At 44.0% G+C, this 14,720-nt stretch overlaps 1 protein-coding gene across 2 annotated transcripts in view; it reads left to right on the top strand.

Moving 5' to 3' along the window:
- The first annotated feature begins 2,727 nt into the window (after window positions 1-2,727).
- RDH13 (retinol dehydrogenase 13) overlaps window positions 2,728-14,720 on the top strand; it is a 28,789-nt gene continuing 16,796 nt past the window's right edge. For both annotated transcript variants that reach the window (XM_044290757.1, XM_044290756.1), the window contains exons 1-3: window positions 2,728-2,990; window positions 9,007-9,125; window positions 10,889-11,044. In XM_044290757.1, the coding sequence (XP_044146692.1) occupies window positions 2,917-2,990; window positions 9,007-9,125; window positions 10,889-11,044 (349 nt within the window). In that variant the 5' untranslated portion in view covers window positions 2,728-2,916. The remainder of the gene's footprint in view (window positions 2,991-9,006; window positions 9,126-10,888; window positions 11,045-14,720) is intronic.

Here is a 14,720-nt window from a genome sequence, read left to right as displayed (position 1 = left end):
GAGCCAAACGGATCCGTCCTGACTTACAATGCAAGTCAATAGGGACGGATCCGTTTGACGTTGACACAATATGGTGCAATTGCAAACAGATCCGTCCCCCATTGACTTTCAATGTAAAGTCAGGAGTCCCTATTATACCATCGGATCGGAGTTTTCTCCAATCCGATGATATATTTTAACTTGAAGCGTCCCCATCACCATGTGAACGCCTCTATGTTAGAATATACCATCGGATTTGAGTTACATCGTGAAAACTCATATCCGACAGTATATTGTAACACAGAGGCGTTCCCATGGTGATGGGGACGCTTCAAGTTAGAATATACTAAGAAGTGTGTACATGACTGCCCCCTGCTGCCTGGCAGCACCCGATCTCTTACAGGGGGCTGTGATCCGCACAATTAACCCCTCAGGTGCCGAACCTGAAGGGGTTAATTGTGTGTATCATAGCCCCCTGTAAGAGATCAGGGGCTGCCAGGCAGCAGGGGGCAGACCCCCCTCCCTCCCCAGTTTGAATATCATTGGTGGCCCCTCCCTCCCTCTATTGTATTGTCATTGGTGGCCAGTGTGCGGCCCCCCCGGTCCCCCCTCCCTCTATTGTATTATCATTGGTGGCCAGTGTGCGGTCTCCCCTCCCCCCCCCCCCCCCCGATCATTGGTGGAAGGGGAGAGTTCTGATCGGAGTCCCAGTTTAATCGCTGGGGCTCCGATCGGTAACCATGGCAACCAGGACGCTACTGCAGTCCTGGTTGCCATGGATACTTAGCAATATTAGAAGCATCATACTTACCTGCTGCGCTGTCTGTGACCAGCCGGGAGCTCCTCCTACTGGTAAGTGACAGGTCTGTGCACATTGCTTAATGATCTGTCACTTACCAGTAGGAGGAGCTCCCGGCCGGTCACAGACAGCGCAGCAGGTAAGTATGATGCTTCTAATATTGCTAAGTAACCATGGCAACCAGGACTGCAGTAGCGTCCTGGTTGCCATGGTTACCGATCGGAGCCCCAGCGGGACTCCGACCGGAACTCTCCGCTGCCACTAATGATCGGGGGGGGAGGCCGCACACTGACCACCAATGATATTAATACAATAGAGGGGGGGCCGGGGGGGTGCACACTTGCCACCAATGATAATACAATAGAGGGAGGGAGGGGGGGGGGCAGGGGGCCGCACACTGGCCACCAATGATAATACAATAAAGGGAGGGAGGGGGGCCGCACTGGCCACCAATGATATTAATACAATAGAGAGAGGGAGGGGGGGCCGGGGGGAGGACGCACACTGGCCACTAATGAGTTAATACAATAGAGGGAGGGAGGGGGGGCCGGGTGGCCGCACTGGCCACCAATGAAATTAAAACTGGGGAGGGAGGGGGGTCTGCCCCCTGCTGCCTGGCAGCCCCTGATCTCTTACAGGGGGCTATGATACGCACAATTAACCCCTTCAGGTGTGGCACCTGAGGGATTAATTGTGCTGATCAAAGCCCCCTGTAAGAGATCGGCTGCTGCCAGGCAGCAGGGGGCAGTCATGTACGTAGTATATTCTAACTAGAAGCGTCCCCATCACTATGGGAACGCCTCTGTGTTAGAATATACTGTCGGATCTGAGTTTTCACAAAGTGAAAACTCAGCTCTGAAAAAGCTTTTAGGCTGGGTTCACACGGGCGTGATGGATTGGCTCCGGATGCATCCAGTGAAACTCGCACCATTTTGCAAGCAAGTTCAGTCAATTTTGTCTGCGATTGCATTCAGTTGTTCAGTTTTTTCCGCGCGGGTGCAATGCGTTTTGATGCGATTTCTCACACGCGTTTACAAACAACATCTCTTAGCAACCATCAGTGAAAAACGCATCGCACCCGCAGTTGCTTGCGGGTGCAATGCGTTTTTCACTGAAGCCCCATTCACTTCTATGGGGCCAGGGCTGCATGAAAAACGCAGACTATAGAACATGCTGCGATTTTCATGCAATGCAGAACTGATGCGTGAAAAACAACACTCATGTACACAGACCCATTGAAATGAATGGGTCAGTATTTAGTGCGGGTGCTATGCGTTCACGTCACGTTGCTTGTGTGAAAGGGGCCTTATGCAGACGGATCTTCGGATCCGTCTGTATGAAAGTAGCCTACGGACACGGATCACGGATGCCAATCTTGTGTGCATCTGTGTTTTTTCACGGACCCATTGACTTGAATGGGTCCGTGAACCGTTGTCCATCAAAAAAATAGGACAGGTCCTATTTTTTTGACGGGCAGGATACACGGATCACGGAGGCGGATGACAAACGGTGCATTTTCCGAGTTTTCAACGGACCCATTGAAAGTCAATGGGTCCGCAGAAAATCACGGAAAACGAAACAACGGTCGTGTGCAACAGTCGTGCTTCTGCTCCGTACAGTATTATAACAAAGTTTTATGCAAATCGACTTTGGATGTTTCATCCGAAGTCGATTCGCTCATCCCTAGACCTGACCTATCCTAAGGCCAGGTCATCAATAGTAAAAAGTGCACAACCCCTTTAAGGCCCAAAAACAGGCTGGTTACTAAAGGGTTAAATCCAGTAAAAGTGATCCCGGGACTTGCCCTCTGGTCACACTTCCTCCTGACCGCCTGCAGGGGGAGCTTGGCGCAGAGGTAACTCCAGTAAACCTAGTAAGCATGCTCCTTAGCCCCCTCTGGTGGTAGGCGGAATAACGCATTATTTCTGTCTCCACTGGTGCTGCTGATGTGAACGTCGTTTTGTTACAGGCCCAATTGCACGGACACTATACCGGACTCCTGCCTTTCCATGGCGATAATGAAAACCCTTTACAGGATTGACTCAAACGAGCAGCCGTAGATAAGCAGGAAGTGGCGGCAGTCACGTTGTGCTTGTACAGCAGCAGTGTGCAGTGACCTCTGGTGTAGTCGGGGAGACATGGTGGCCATAAATAAGTATGTGCTCGGAGCTTCCGTGGTGGGAACGGTGTTCGGGACCTCCGTCCTCCTGAAGTCAGTATCCTGTAGTATTATATATTATATAATATTATACCTGTGATTGGCTGGTTCATGTTCATGTCCCTTCAGAATGACTGCAGTTACTATGTGCTAGAAGGAAGCTTGTGGCCATTAGGGATGTGATGCACAGGTCTAAAAAAGATCGGTCATATTGTGAATCTGCAGCAAAGTGGATGACATCAAATCTCATCCACAAGCCATGCAGAAAAAAAATCTGCAAAGAATTGACCTCTGGCGCAAATTTTTAATCTTTTTCCGCATTAATTTAAGCGCAGATTCCGTGGCAGAAACGCCTGCAACTCGTCTCCATTGAATTAAATAAGGAAACGGCTTGTCAATTCACATGGTGCTTTTTTTTTGTTCTGATTCTGTTTAAAAAAAAAAAAAACAGGCAGTGGAAAAAAGAAGTGGCATGTCTATTCTTTATGCCGATTCTACGTCCAGAGTTCCCATTGAAATGGGCAGGATGAAAAACCACAGCAAAAACTGTGTCGGAATATAAAAAGCGCATTCCTAAAATACCCCAAGGAATATTAAAGCAGATTCAACTTCAGTTTTTATTTTAAGCACAGAATAAACTCTGTGTGAACGTACCCTAAAGCCTCATTCACACGTCAGTTTCACGGACGTGTGCTGTATGTGTTCTCCACGGATTCATTTTAATGTGTGTATTCAGCCATTAGTGTTTTAGCACGGTCCGTGGGTCAGTTTTTTATCACAGATGCATGCTCTATTTTGTCCGTGTTCTCGGATACATCCACCCATTATAGTCTATGGGTCCGTGAAAACCACGGATGCCATCTGTGTTTCACGGATAATTAAGAAGAGATTCTTTGAAAATAATTTTTCAACTGTTCCGGGTCATTGAAACACGGATGCAACACGGACAGCAAAAAAACAGACACGGATCCTTCACGGACCGCTTCGCGCATATATCACTGACCACCTTCTCATGGATTTGAGCACTGACATGTGAATGAGGCTTAAATCTACAGCATGTTACGTTACGTTGCAAATTCTTATCAATGCATAGGGCGAAACCTTCAGCAAAGTATGCAACAACAAAAAACGTATTCCTTATACTTGTTATGAGGGGGATCTGTGGATCACACATGTATAGCAGTGTCATCCACGGATGCCCCAGCCCATAGCAGTGCGTCATCCACGGATGCCCCAGCCCATAGCAGTGCGTCATCCACGGATGCCCCAGCCCATAGCAGTGCGTCATTTACGGATGCCCCAGCCCATAGCAGTGCGTCATCCACGGATGCCCCAGCCCATAGCAGTGCGTCATCCACGGATGCCCCAGCCCATAGCAGTGCGTCATCCACGGATGCCCCAGCCCATAGCAGTGCGTCATCCACGGATGCCCCAGCCCATAGCAGTGCGTCATCCACGGATGCCCCAGCCCATAGCAGTGCGTCATTTACGGATGCCCCAGCCCATAGCAGTGCGTCATTTACGGATGCCCCAGCCCATAGCAGTGCGTCATCCACGGATGCCCCAGCCCATAGCAGTGCGTCATCCACGGATGCCCCAGCCCATAGCAGTGCGTCATCCACGGATGCCCCAGCCCATAGCAGTGCGTCATCCACGGATGCCCCAGCCCATAGCAGTGCGTCATCCACGGATGCCCCAGCCCATAGCAGTGCGTCATCCACAGACCACGATTAGTTCAAAACCCACCAAAAGCACACCTTTTTGGTAAAAAAAATGTTTTCTTATTTTCCTCCTAAAAACCTTCTTATAGTGCGAAAAATACTTTAGCTCAGGCAGATACAATGTACCCCTAGTGTATGTTCACATGGGGGATTTTGATATTGTCAAAATCCACCCGGTATTCCGCATCAGATTCCACCACAGTTTCTGTCACATTTTTACAATTTGAAAGCCACGGACCTGCTCAAAGTTCAGCCCCATTGAATGGAACTTAACCACAAACCGACACCTATCACGGCTTCCAGAGGCGTTGGTCCGTACCCCGCACCAAAAATGGACAGTCCCTTTTTTTTTTTGCTGCGGTTGTGGCTTTAAACTACTACTTTTTTGCTTGGAATCTGTGCTAAAATTCCTGCGTCAAGAGACACTGTGTGATTGGGCCTTAAGGCTATTGCTACATGACCACACATTTTGTTGCACCAATGTCGCGGGACAATGTTTATAATGATAGTCTATGGTGTCGCACTGAGACATGCTGCGACACGACAGTAGCAAAACATCCAGCCAAGATGGATTTTTCTGCGACTGCCGTGTCGCAGTTGCAGCATGTCGCAGTGCGACACCATAGACTAGCATTATGAACATTGTTGCGCAACATTGGTGTGACAAAATGTCGCGCAACACATGTTGCAGCGTAGTTGTGCCCTATGTGTTGCGCCTATGGCTGGATTCACATATTTGCTGCATTTCTTTACAGTTGTTTTTGTTGTTTGTTTTTTTTATTTTTATTTTTTTTATTGGGAAAAGCACCAGCTCCAGAGGTTTGCTAAAAGTCTATAGACGTTTTTAAAGTGCACACATCAGTTTTTGCTATTTCTGTTTTTGATTTTAGTTGGGGAGCGTTTTTTGCTTTCATGGCATTAAAAAAAAAAAAAAAAAAAAAAAAAAAGCATGTTGTAGCAGTGGAATTTTTAGGTGTGTTTTTCCATATCATTCTCTATTTGGAAAAAAAAAAACTGCTGAAAAGAAAATGCAATTCACCAGTGTAAAGAAAAAGTCACTAAAACCACCATATAAATGCATGTGATATGGGGAAAAAAAAGTATGCGCTCTTTTAACAGCTAAAGAATGCCAGACCGAATTTATGTGTGAAGGCGGGTTAAAAGTTTGTCCCACTTCAGGAAATGGTATTTATTATGTGGAGAAAGTTAATACAAGGCGCTGACTAACATAAGTGTTTTGCCTCCTTTGCTGGCTTCATTCATTTATCCATCACATTATACACTGCTTGTTTCCATGGTTACGGCCATCCTGTAATCCTTCAGTGGTGGCCATGCATGCACCCAATAGGAAAAAGCACTGGTGGTCACTGTATCTCTGGTGGTCACTGCGTTTTTGCCCTGCAGCCAAGATTGTAACTCCTGGAAACAAGGAGAGTATAATGTGATAGAAAAGTGAATCCAGCCAGCAAAGGAGGCAATATGGACAATAACAATACATTAGTAAGTCCCTTGTATTAAAGGGGTTATCCAATCCCTATAATGACCCCCAGAATGCCCCAGCCCCTCCTCTAGAGCATACTCGCCGGCACCCGCGTCCTTGCACGGTCGACGCTGCATCTCCCCATCGTTCGGATCAAAACATCTGGCGACTGGTGGAGCAGGCTGCGACAGTGAGTAGCCTCCCTAGCATTGCGAGTGACTGGGAGATAAAGCGACAGCCGCACAGCGATCCGGAAGGACGCGAGTACCAGAAAGCACGAAAGTATGATCTAGAGGAGGGGCCCGGGTATTCTGGAGGTCCTTATAGGCATTGGATAACCCCTTTAACTTTCTCTACATGATACCATATTTTTTCACCCCATAAGACGCATTGGACCATAAGACACACCTAGTTTATAGAGAAGGAAAATAAGAAAAAAAATGTTTGTATCAGACCCCCATTCCTCTTTTTTTTTTTTTTTTACTCGCATGATTCTTTACTTGCATTTTGTTTCCAGATTTTTTAAATTTTTTTGCTAGAGAGGTCTATGGGTAAAATGTGTTTTTTCGGCACGAAAATCCCCAGTGTAAGGGCTTATTCACACGAAAGTTTTTTTGCGTTCCGTATAAGGGTTGTTTATTGCATTCCGTATACGGTCCGTATACGGAACCATTAATTTCAATGGGTCCGCAAAAAAAATGGAATCTACTCTGTGAGCATTCCGTTTCCGTATATCTACATTTCCGTTCCGCTACATTTTGAGTCTTGTCCTATTATTGTCCGCAAATCGCGTTCCGTGGCTCCATTCAAGTTAATTAGTCCTTAAAAAAAAACGGAACACATACGGAAATGCATCCGTATGTCTTCCGTATCTGTTCCGTTTTTGCGGAACCATCTATTGAAAATTTTATGCGCAGCCCAATTTTTTCTGTTATTACTGTATATGCCATACGGAAAAACGAAACAAAAAACGGAAGAATGGATTCGTGAAAAACGGACCGCAAAACACATACGGTCGTGTGAAAGAGGCCTTAGGCTCCTTTCACACCTGCGTTCAGGTGTCCGCTCGTGAGCTCCGTTTGAATGGGCTCACAAGCGGCCCTGAACGCAGCCGTCTGGCCCTAATGCATTCTCAGTGGAGGCGGATCCACTGAGAATGCATCCGCCTGCCAGCGCTCAGCCTCCGCTCAGTGAGCGGACACCTGAACGCTGCAAGCAGCGTTCGGGTGTCCGCCTGACCGTGCGGATCCGTTCCGACTTATAATGGAAGTCAATGGGGACGGATCCGCTTGAAGATGACACCATATGGCTCAATCTTCAAGCGGATCCGTCCCCCATTGACTTTCAATGTAAAGTCGGAACGGATCCGCTCAGGCTACTTTCACACTTAGAAATTTTTTCTAAGTTATAATGCAGACAGATCCGTTCTGAACGGAACCACCGTCTGCATTAATATGAGCGGATCCGTTCAGAACGGATCCGATCGAACGCTAGTGTGAAAGTAGCCTTATACAGTACTAGCAAAGTGAATGAGATTAGGCAATCTCATGTACACTTTGCATATTTTATATGTGTGGAAATTGACCTCCTGCGGGGGTTTTAAAATCAGCAGCATAGTAATTGTGAGATTTCACACTTTCTATAGTGGTTTTCCCCTAGACTTTAGTGGGGGTTTATACATAAACTGAAATTTCGTGCTAAAATCTGCAACAAAAACCGCATAAAAAGTGCAAAAAAATGCACTGAAACCATGATACATAGTGTAGATTAATGTGCAGATTTCACAGTGATTTTCTGGATACCAATCCACTTTTTCTATTTTAGGCTACTTTCACACTAGTGTTAATGTTTTCCAGTATTGAGATCCGTCATAGGGTCTCAATACTGGAAAAAAATGCTTCCGTTTTGTCCCCATTCATTATCAATGGGGACCAAACCTAACTGAACAGAACGGAGTTCTCCAAAATGCATTCCGTTCCATTCTCATACCGGAGAGAAAACCGCAGCAATGTGCAGTTTGCTTTCCGTCCTGGGATGTGGAGCAAGACTGATCCTTCATGACCCACAATGCAAGTCAACGGGGACGGATCCGTTTTATCTGGCACAATAGAACACGGATCCATCCCCCATTGACTTTCAATGGAGTTCATGAAAGATCCATCATAGCTGTGTTAAAGATAATACAAACGGATCCGTTCATAACGGATGCAGACGGTTGTATTATCAGTAACGGAAGCGTTTCAAAGTCTACTTTTTTTATTCTTTATTTAGTGTCTATTCAGAAATTTAAAGTGTTAAAGTGGCTTCCCTAGTTTCTTTCTTTTGATGTATAATAAGTATAGTCTCAGGTGATTGGGGTGGTTATGGGTTGACGTGGGTGTTTTTATTTTTTTTATTTTATTTTATTTTATTGTACACTTTTTTGTGTTTGCATTTTTGTTAATTAAAAAGGTCCTCTAGGAATAATCTGTTTTTATCTAGTGCCCGCAGCCTGCCTTTCTAAACAGAGACTCATACTTACCTGCTGCGTCAGTCTTCTGCATTGCCTCCTCTGCGTCCATGTTTCAGTCCTCACAGTGTTCACATCCGATGCAGCATGGGTTTGGTTACATGCTCCGCTGCGGCCAACGCCTGGCTCCAGCAGTGACGTGCTGCTTGTGGCCTGGAGAACCCCTTTAATTCTGTATTCACACATTAAAAATTCACATCCATAGTATAGTCCAAAATCTAGAGACAACCAGTGGGCTAGGTGCGGCATACATAAATATCGAACCATTTATTGTGACAAATAAGTAATATTAAGGGACGTCAGGAAGGGGTCCAATCATTCAGTCCTATTCATTTCATGTAATGTTGTTTCATACTTCAGGGACTATGTAGGTGGTGGTCACATTCCAAGCAAAGCGAAAATTGATGGGAAAACCGTGATAGTAACCGGTGCGAATACAGGAATTGGTAAAGAAACTGCTTTGGAGCTTGCAAAAAGAGGTACGTTTTTGTTACAACCATTAAAAGGATTGTCCAGGATTTTACTATTGATGGCCTATCCTGAGGATCGGAGTGGTCCCACACCCCAAACCCCTGCCGATCAACTATTTCAGGGTAGTGTCGGACCTACAAAGCTCCCTCCATTGTGTAGTGGACGGAGCTTGTAACTGCAGTGCTGTTCCCATTCACTCTAATGGGGGCAATGCTGCAGTAACCAGGACAGATTTGTATAATCTGGCAGCAGCTGATTGGTGGAGGTGTGGGGTGTTTTCAAAACCCCGCCAAATAAGATATTGATGGCCTATCCTGAGGATCGGCCATGGATAGTAAAATCCTGGACAAACCCTATAAGGCTTCTTTCACACTACTGTTTTACTGGATCCGGCAGGGTTCAGCAAAAAAGCTTCCGTTACTGATAATACAACCGTCTGCATTCGTTGTGATCAGATCCGTTTGTATTATCTTTAACATTGCCAAGACAGATCCGCCATGAACTCTATTGAAAGTCAATGGAGGACGGATCCGTTTTCTATTGATTCAGAGAAAACGGATCAGTCCCCGTTGACTTGCATTGGGGGTCATGCTGGATCCGTCTTGCTACGCATACCAGGACGGAAAGCCAACTACAACATGTTGCGGTTTGCTCTCCGGTATGGGAACGCAACTAAACTGAACGGAATGCATTTTGGAGCATTCCGTTCAGTTCAGTTTTTTCCCCATTGACAATGAATGGGGACAAAACTGAAGCGTTTTTTTTGCGGTATTGAGCCCGTATGACGGATCTCAGTACCGGAAAACTAAAACGCTAGTGTGAAAGTAGCCTAAAGCAGATGTATAGAAATGCATTATATCATACCACAGAATCTGCTCCTCCATATACCAATATTTAAACATATAGGTTCTCCCCTCCTAACCATTTTATGTAGTGCAAGAAATGACTATCCAAAGACTTTGCTTGCAGGGTGTCCGCAGTGGCTGCATTATTGAAGTGGTTGTTGGGGTGTCTTTCAATTGATCCTTTATTTGAAGGATCTTCTATCTTCATTCAGCAGGATCTGCGCTGACGTCACCGCGCTCACCATGTGGTGAGCGCGATTACTTCAAAGGTCCTTTGGCAGGTCTTTTAAAAGATCAAGAAAGAAGACGATGCCGGCTGTGCGAACAAGAGGATGAGGGGAGTTAATTATTATTATTTATTTTTTTTACCCCCTCAAGCAACATTTTAGTAAGCATTCTGTATTAAGAATGCTATTATTTTCCTTTATTACCATGTTAGAAGGGAAAATAATTAAAATATACAGAACACCTAACCCAAACCCAAACTTCAGTGAAGAAGTCTGGGTTCGGGTCTGGGTACCACATTCAGTTTTTTATCACGCACGTGCAGAATGCATTGCACTCTCGGGGAAAAAATTGAACCGCGCAATGCAATCGCAGTCAATACTGACTGAAATTGCTTGCACACTCGTGCAGGTTTCCCACAATGTACACGCGACGCATCCAGAGCAAATCCGGGACGCCCGCGTGAAAGAGGCCTAAGGTTACCTTAGAGAAAGAAACCTGTTTCGTGTGTACATCGCCGCAGTCCTGTATGTTAAATCCTACTGTACTTAACATAAACTTGCGGCTGATCTGTTTTTGGAGAACCTTCTTGGTTGAAGGTGAAGCATGTACAGTATCTTACAGGTTGGTTGAAGTGACTGTGAATTACTTGCAGAAGACCTACGTAAACCGTTAATTTTTCCATTTTCGTCAATCGGTAGGTGGAAGAATAATCATGGCATGTCGAGACATGGGAAAGTGTGAAAATGCGGCAAAGGAAATCCGTGGCAAAACACTAAATCACAATGTGTTTGCCAAACAGCTGGACTTGGCATCTATGAAATCTATCAAAGAATTTGCAAATCGAATCCTAAAAGGTAAGGCAGAAACGTAACGTATTGGGACTGGTGAGTGGGAAAAATCGGTACCCTTTATTTTGGCTGCCCTAATAAATATAAAGGGAATCTGTCCAGTCTGTGGACACCATGGCAAAGAGCAGAAGAAGCTGAGTTTTGTGGGAAAAGATTTAGTAGAACTTGTAATTTATTCATTTAAGCCTCTGCTCATCCTGCGCTTAGGAGTCCAGTGGGCGGTCCTATCAATGATTGACAGTAATCTCTCTATTCATGTAAGGTTATCAATCGCTGATAGAACTGCCTACTGGACTCCTAAATCCAGGATGATAGGTGTAAATTAATAAATTACAGGTTTTATTGAATCTTTTCCCACAAAACTATACATCAATCTGCTCAGCTCCTCCTGCTCTATACCATGCTGCCAACAGATAAGACTGCATGTACAACGCAAAAGGTTCTCTTTAACTAATATTTTTACCCTTCTCATTCAAGGCTATGTACACCTTCGGAGGCAATTTTTGTTTATGATTGCATTTTCAGTTATCTTTATTAACCCTTAGGGCTGTTTCACACGAGCGAGTCCGTTGCGGGAATCGCGCTCCGTGTGTGAGTGTGATCCTCCGCTCTGGACTTGCAGGAGCACACGGCATTATCATGTGTTATAAATAATGCTATGTGTCTCTGCATGGCCTTTTTTCCACAGAATCAAAGTGACATAAAACTGTCAGTATTATTCTGTAGAAATAAGGTCAAGCAGAGGCACATAGCATTATAAATTATAATCATGCCGTGCGCTACTGCAAGTCCAGAGCAGAGGATCACACTCCCACACGGAGCGCGATTCCCACAATGGACTCGCTCGTGTAAAACAACCCTTAGGATACCAGAGGTTTTTTCGTTTTTGCGTTTTTCATTTTTCTTTTCCCTATCTTCCTTGAGCCGTAACTTTTTTATTTTTCCATTCACATAACTGTATGAGGGCTTAATTTTTGCGGGACAAGTGTACTTTCTAAAGCCACCATTTAATATGGCATACAATGTAGTGGGAAGCGGGGGAAAAATTCAAATGGGGTGGAATTGGAAAAAAAAAACGCAATTGCTCCACTGTTTTACGGGTTTTGTTCCCACGGTGTTCTGTTTGCGGCAAAACTGACCCGTGCCCTTAATTCTTTGGGTCCATACGATTACAATGATCTGTATAGGTTTATTATGTCTAAATAGTGTAAAAATAAATTTAAACTTTGGGAAAAAAAATATTTTTACATCACCATATTCTGACCCCCATAACTTTTTTATGGTTATATCTATTGAACTGTGTGAGGGCTCATTTTTTCCAAGACAATCTGTAGCTTTTATTGATACCATTTTGTGTGTGTGACTTTTTGATCACATTTTATAACTTTTGGGGTAAGAGAAGCGATGAAAAAATTGCAAATTCAGCCATTTTGATCCTTTTCTGTTACGCCATTTGCCATATTGGAAGAATATTTTTTATGTTTTAATAGTACGTGCGTTCATGGTCGCGGTGATACCCATGATGTTTATATTTTTTGTTATTTATGTATTTTTTTATTCTACGGGAAGGGAGGTTATTGAAACTTTTATATTTTTATGTTTTTTTAAACTTTATGATTTTTGAAGCTCGTATTTGAGCCCAAAAAAATCTAATTTAAAAAAAATTCTGGACAATTATGGATTTGTTACATCCATTAATTGTTCAGAATTGCGAATTTTTTTATGTTGGCCTGCCACCTGCTGGCCAAAATAAGAATTAAAGCTTAAATGCTCTGGGTCTCTTCAGCTCATTAAAATCAGAGGGTGCCGGTAAGAAGCCAGGAAGCACGAGTTTCCGAGTTTTTCATCCTTTTAGATTTTTGTTTTTTCATTTTTCTGCCCTAACTTACCGGTATTTTTTTATTTTATTTTTTTTCTTCCATTCTCATAGCTGTATAAGGGCTTATTTTTTGCGGAACAAGTTGTACATTCTAATGCCACCAATAATCATGGCATACAATGTAGTAGGAAATGGTAAAAAAACAAACAAATGGGGTGTAATTGGAAAAAATATATGCTATTCCTCCACAGTTTTACGGGTTTTGTTCCCACGGTGTTCCATTTGCGGCAAAACGTACCCATGCCCTTCATTCTCTGTGTCGGTACGATTACAATGATACCCCATATGTATAGTTTTTTTTAAATGTTGAAATAGTGTAAAAATAAATTTAAAGTGTAACTGCCATTTCACTACCAAAAATTTAATTCCTAACATATGTGATGCTGAAGGGAACATATTCATGAAGCTTTTTCAGGTAACTTTACCTTTCTGATGTCTGTATTCAGCCCTTAGTAACCCTATTTCTCTGTGCTTCTCTGTCAGCATCTTCCTAAGATGGCCCCTGCTTCACTTCCTGTGGTGATCTTTGACCTGTCCTTGAGGCTATCCTGTATTTCCCTCACTTCCAATAAGCCCTTGCTCTCCTCACATGAACTAACAGGACCAATTAGAATACAGATAACTTCCCCTCACTACCCCAGAGCAGTGTGTATCCTCTCACATACAGACAAGAGCTATCAGAATGCAGATAACTTCCCCCACTACCCCAGAGCAGTGTGTATCCTCTCACATGCAGCTAACCAGAGACAGACAAGACCAATTAGAACGTAGATAACTTCCCCCCCACTACCCCAGAGCAGTGTGTATCCTCTCACATACAGACAAGAGCTATCAGAATGCAGATAACTTCCCCCACTACCCCAGAGCAGTGTGTATCCTCTCACATGCAGCTAACCAGAGACAGACAAGACCAATTAGAACGTAGATAACTTCCCCCCCACTACCCCAGAGCAGTGTGTATCCTCTCACATGCAGCTAACCAGAGACAGACAAGACCAATTAGAACCTAGATAACTTCCCCCCACTACCCCAGAGCAGTGTGTATCCTCTCGCATACAGCTAATTACATGAACTCAGTAAGCATTTGTTTTAACCTCTTAATAGTCACCTGTCAGCTCTGCAGCTGCTCCCTCATTCTCCTCCACACTGACAGGGAGCGGGGCGGCTGCTTTATCTGCTTATATCTCTGGTTTGGTACCAGCTAGAGATATGGGCTTTGTATTGTCTGAAGGTTGACAGACAACACCAGAATGACAGCAATAGGGGCAAGATAGATCACTGATAGAAATCGGGATGCTGTGAATGAAGCTGAAAGTAAAAATAAAAGCAGGTTTTACCCGCGATTATTCCCAACTCGATTTCTTTTTTTTTTTTTTTTTACATCACTATATTCTGACCCACATAACTTTTTTTCATAGTTATATCTACTGAGCTATGTGGGGGGGCTCATTTTGTAGTTTTTATTGATACCATTTTGGAGTGTGTGTGACTTTTTTTTATCACATTTTATTTAAAAAATTGTGTAAGAGAAGCAATGAACAAATGGCAAATTGGCCATTCGCCGTAGTGGAAAAATATTTTTATATTTTAATAGCACGGGCATTTTCACTGAGTGACTGGTACTTTCACTTTGTGCCGGTCACCTAATGACCCTTATCTCTAAACTAATATGAGGTCATAAACACTTTTTGAGCCACATTCTTTCTTAATAGCTTAATAACTAAGCTATAAAGTGTTTATAATGTCAGAGAGCAGAGATAATGAGCCCTTCAGCTCTCCAACTGACGAAAAAGAGAGAGAATC

This window comes from Bufo gargarizans, chromosome 4 (genome assembly GCF_014858855.1).
Source record: "Bufo gargarizans isolate SCDJY-AF-19 chromosome 4, ASM1485885v1, whole genome shotgun sequence".
Taxonomy (NCBI): domain Eukaryota; kingdom Metazoa; phylum Chordata; class Amphibia; order Anura; family Bufonidae; genus Bufo; species Bufo gargarizans.
The sequence above is the reverse complement of the archived record's forward strand: the minus strand, read 5'-3'. Positions and strand labels throughout refer to the sequence as shown.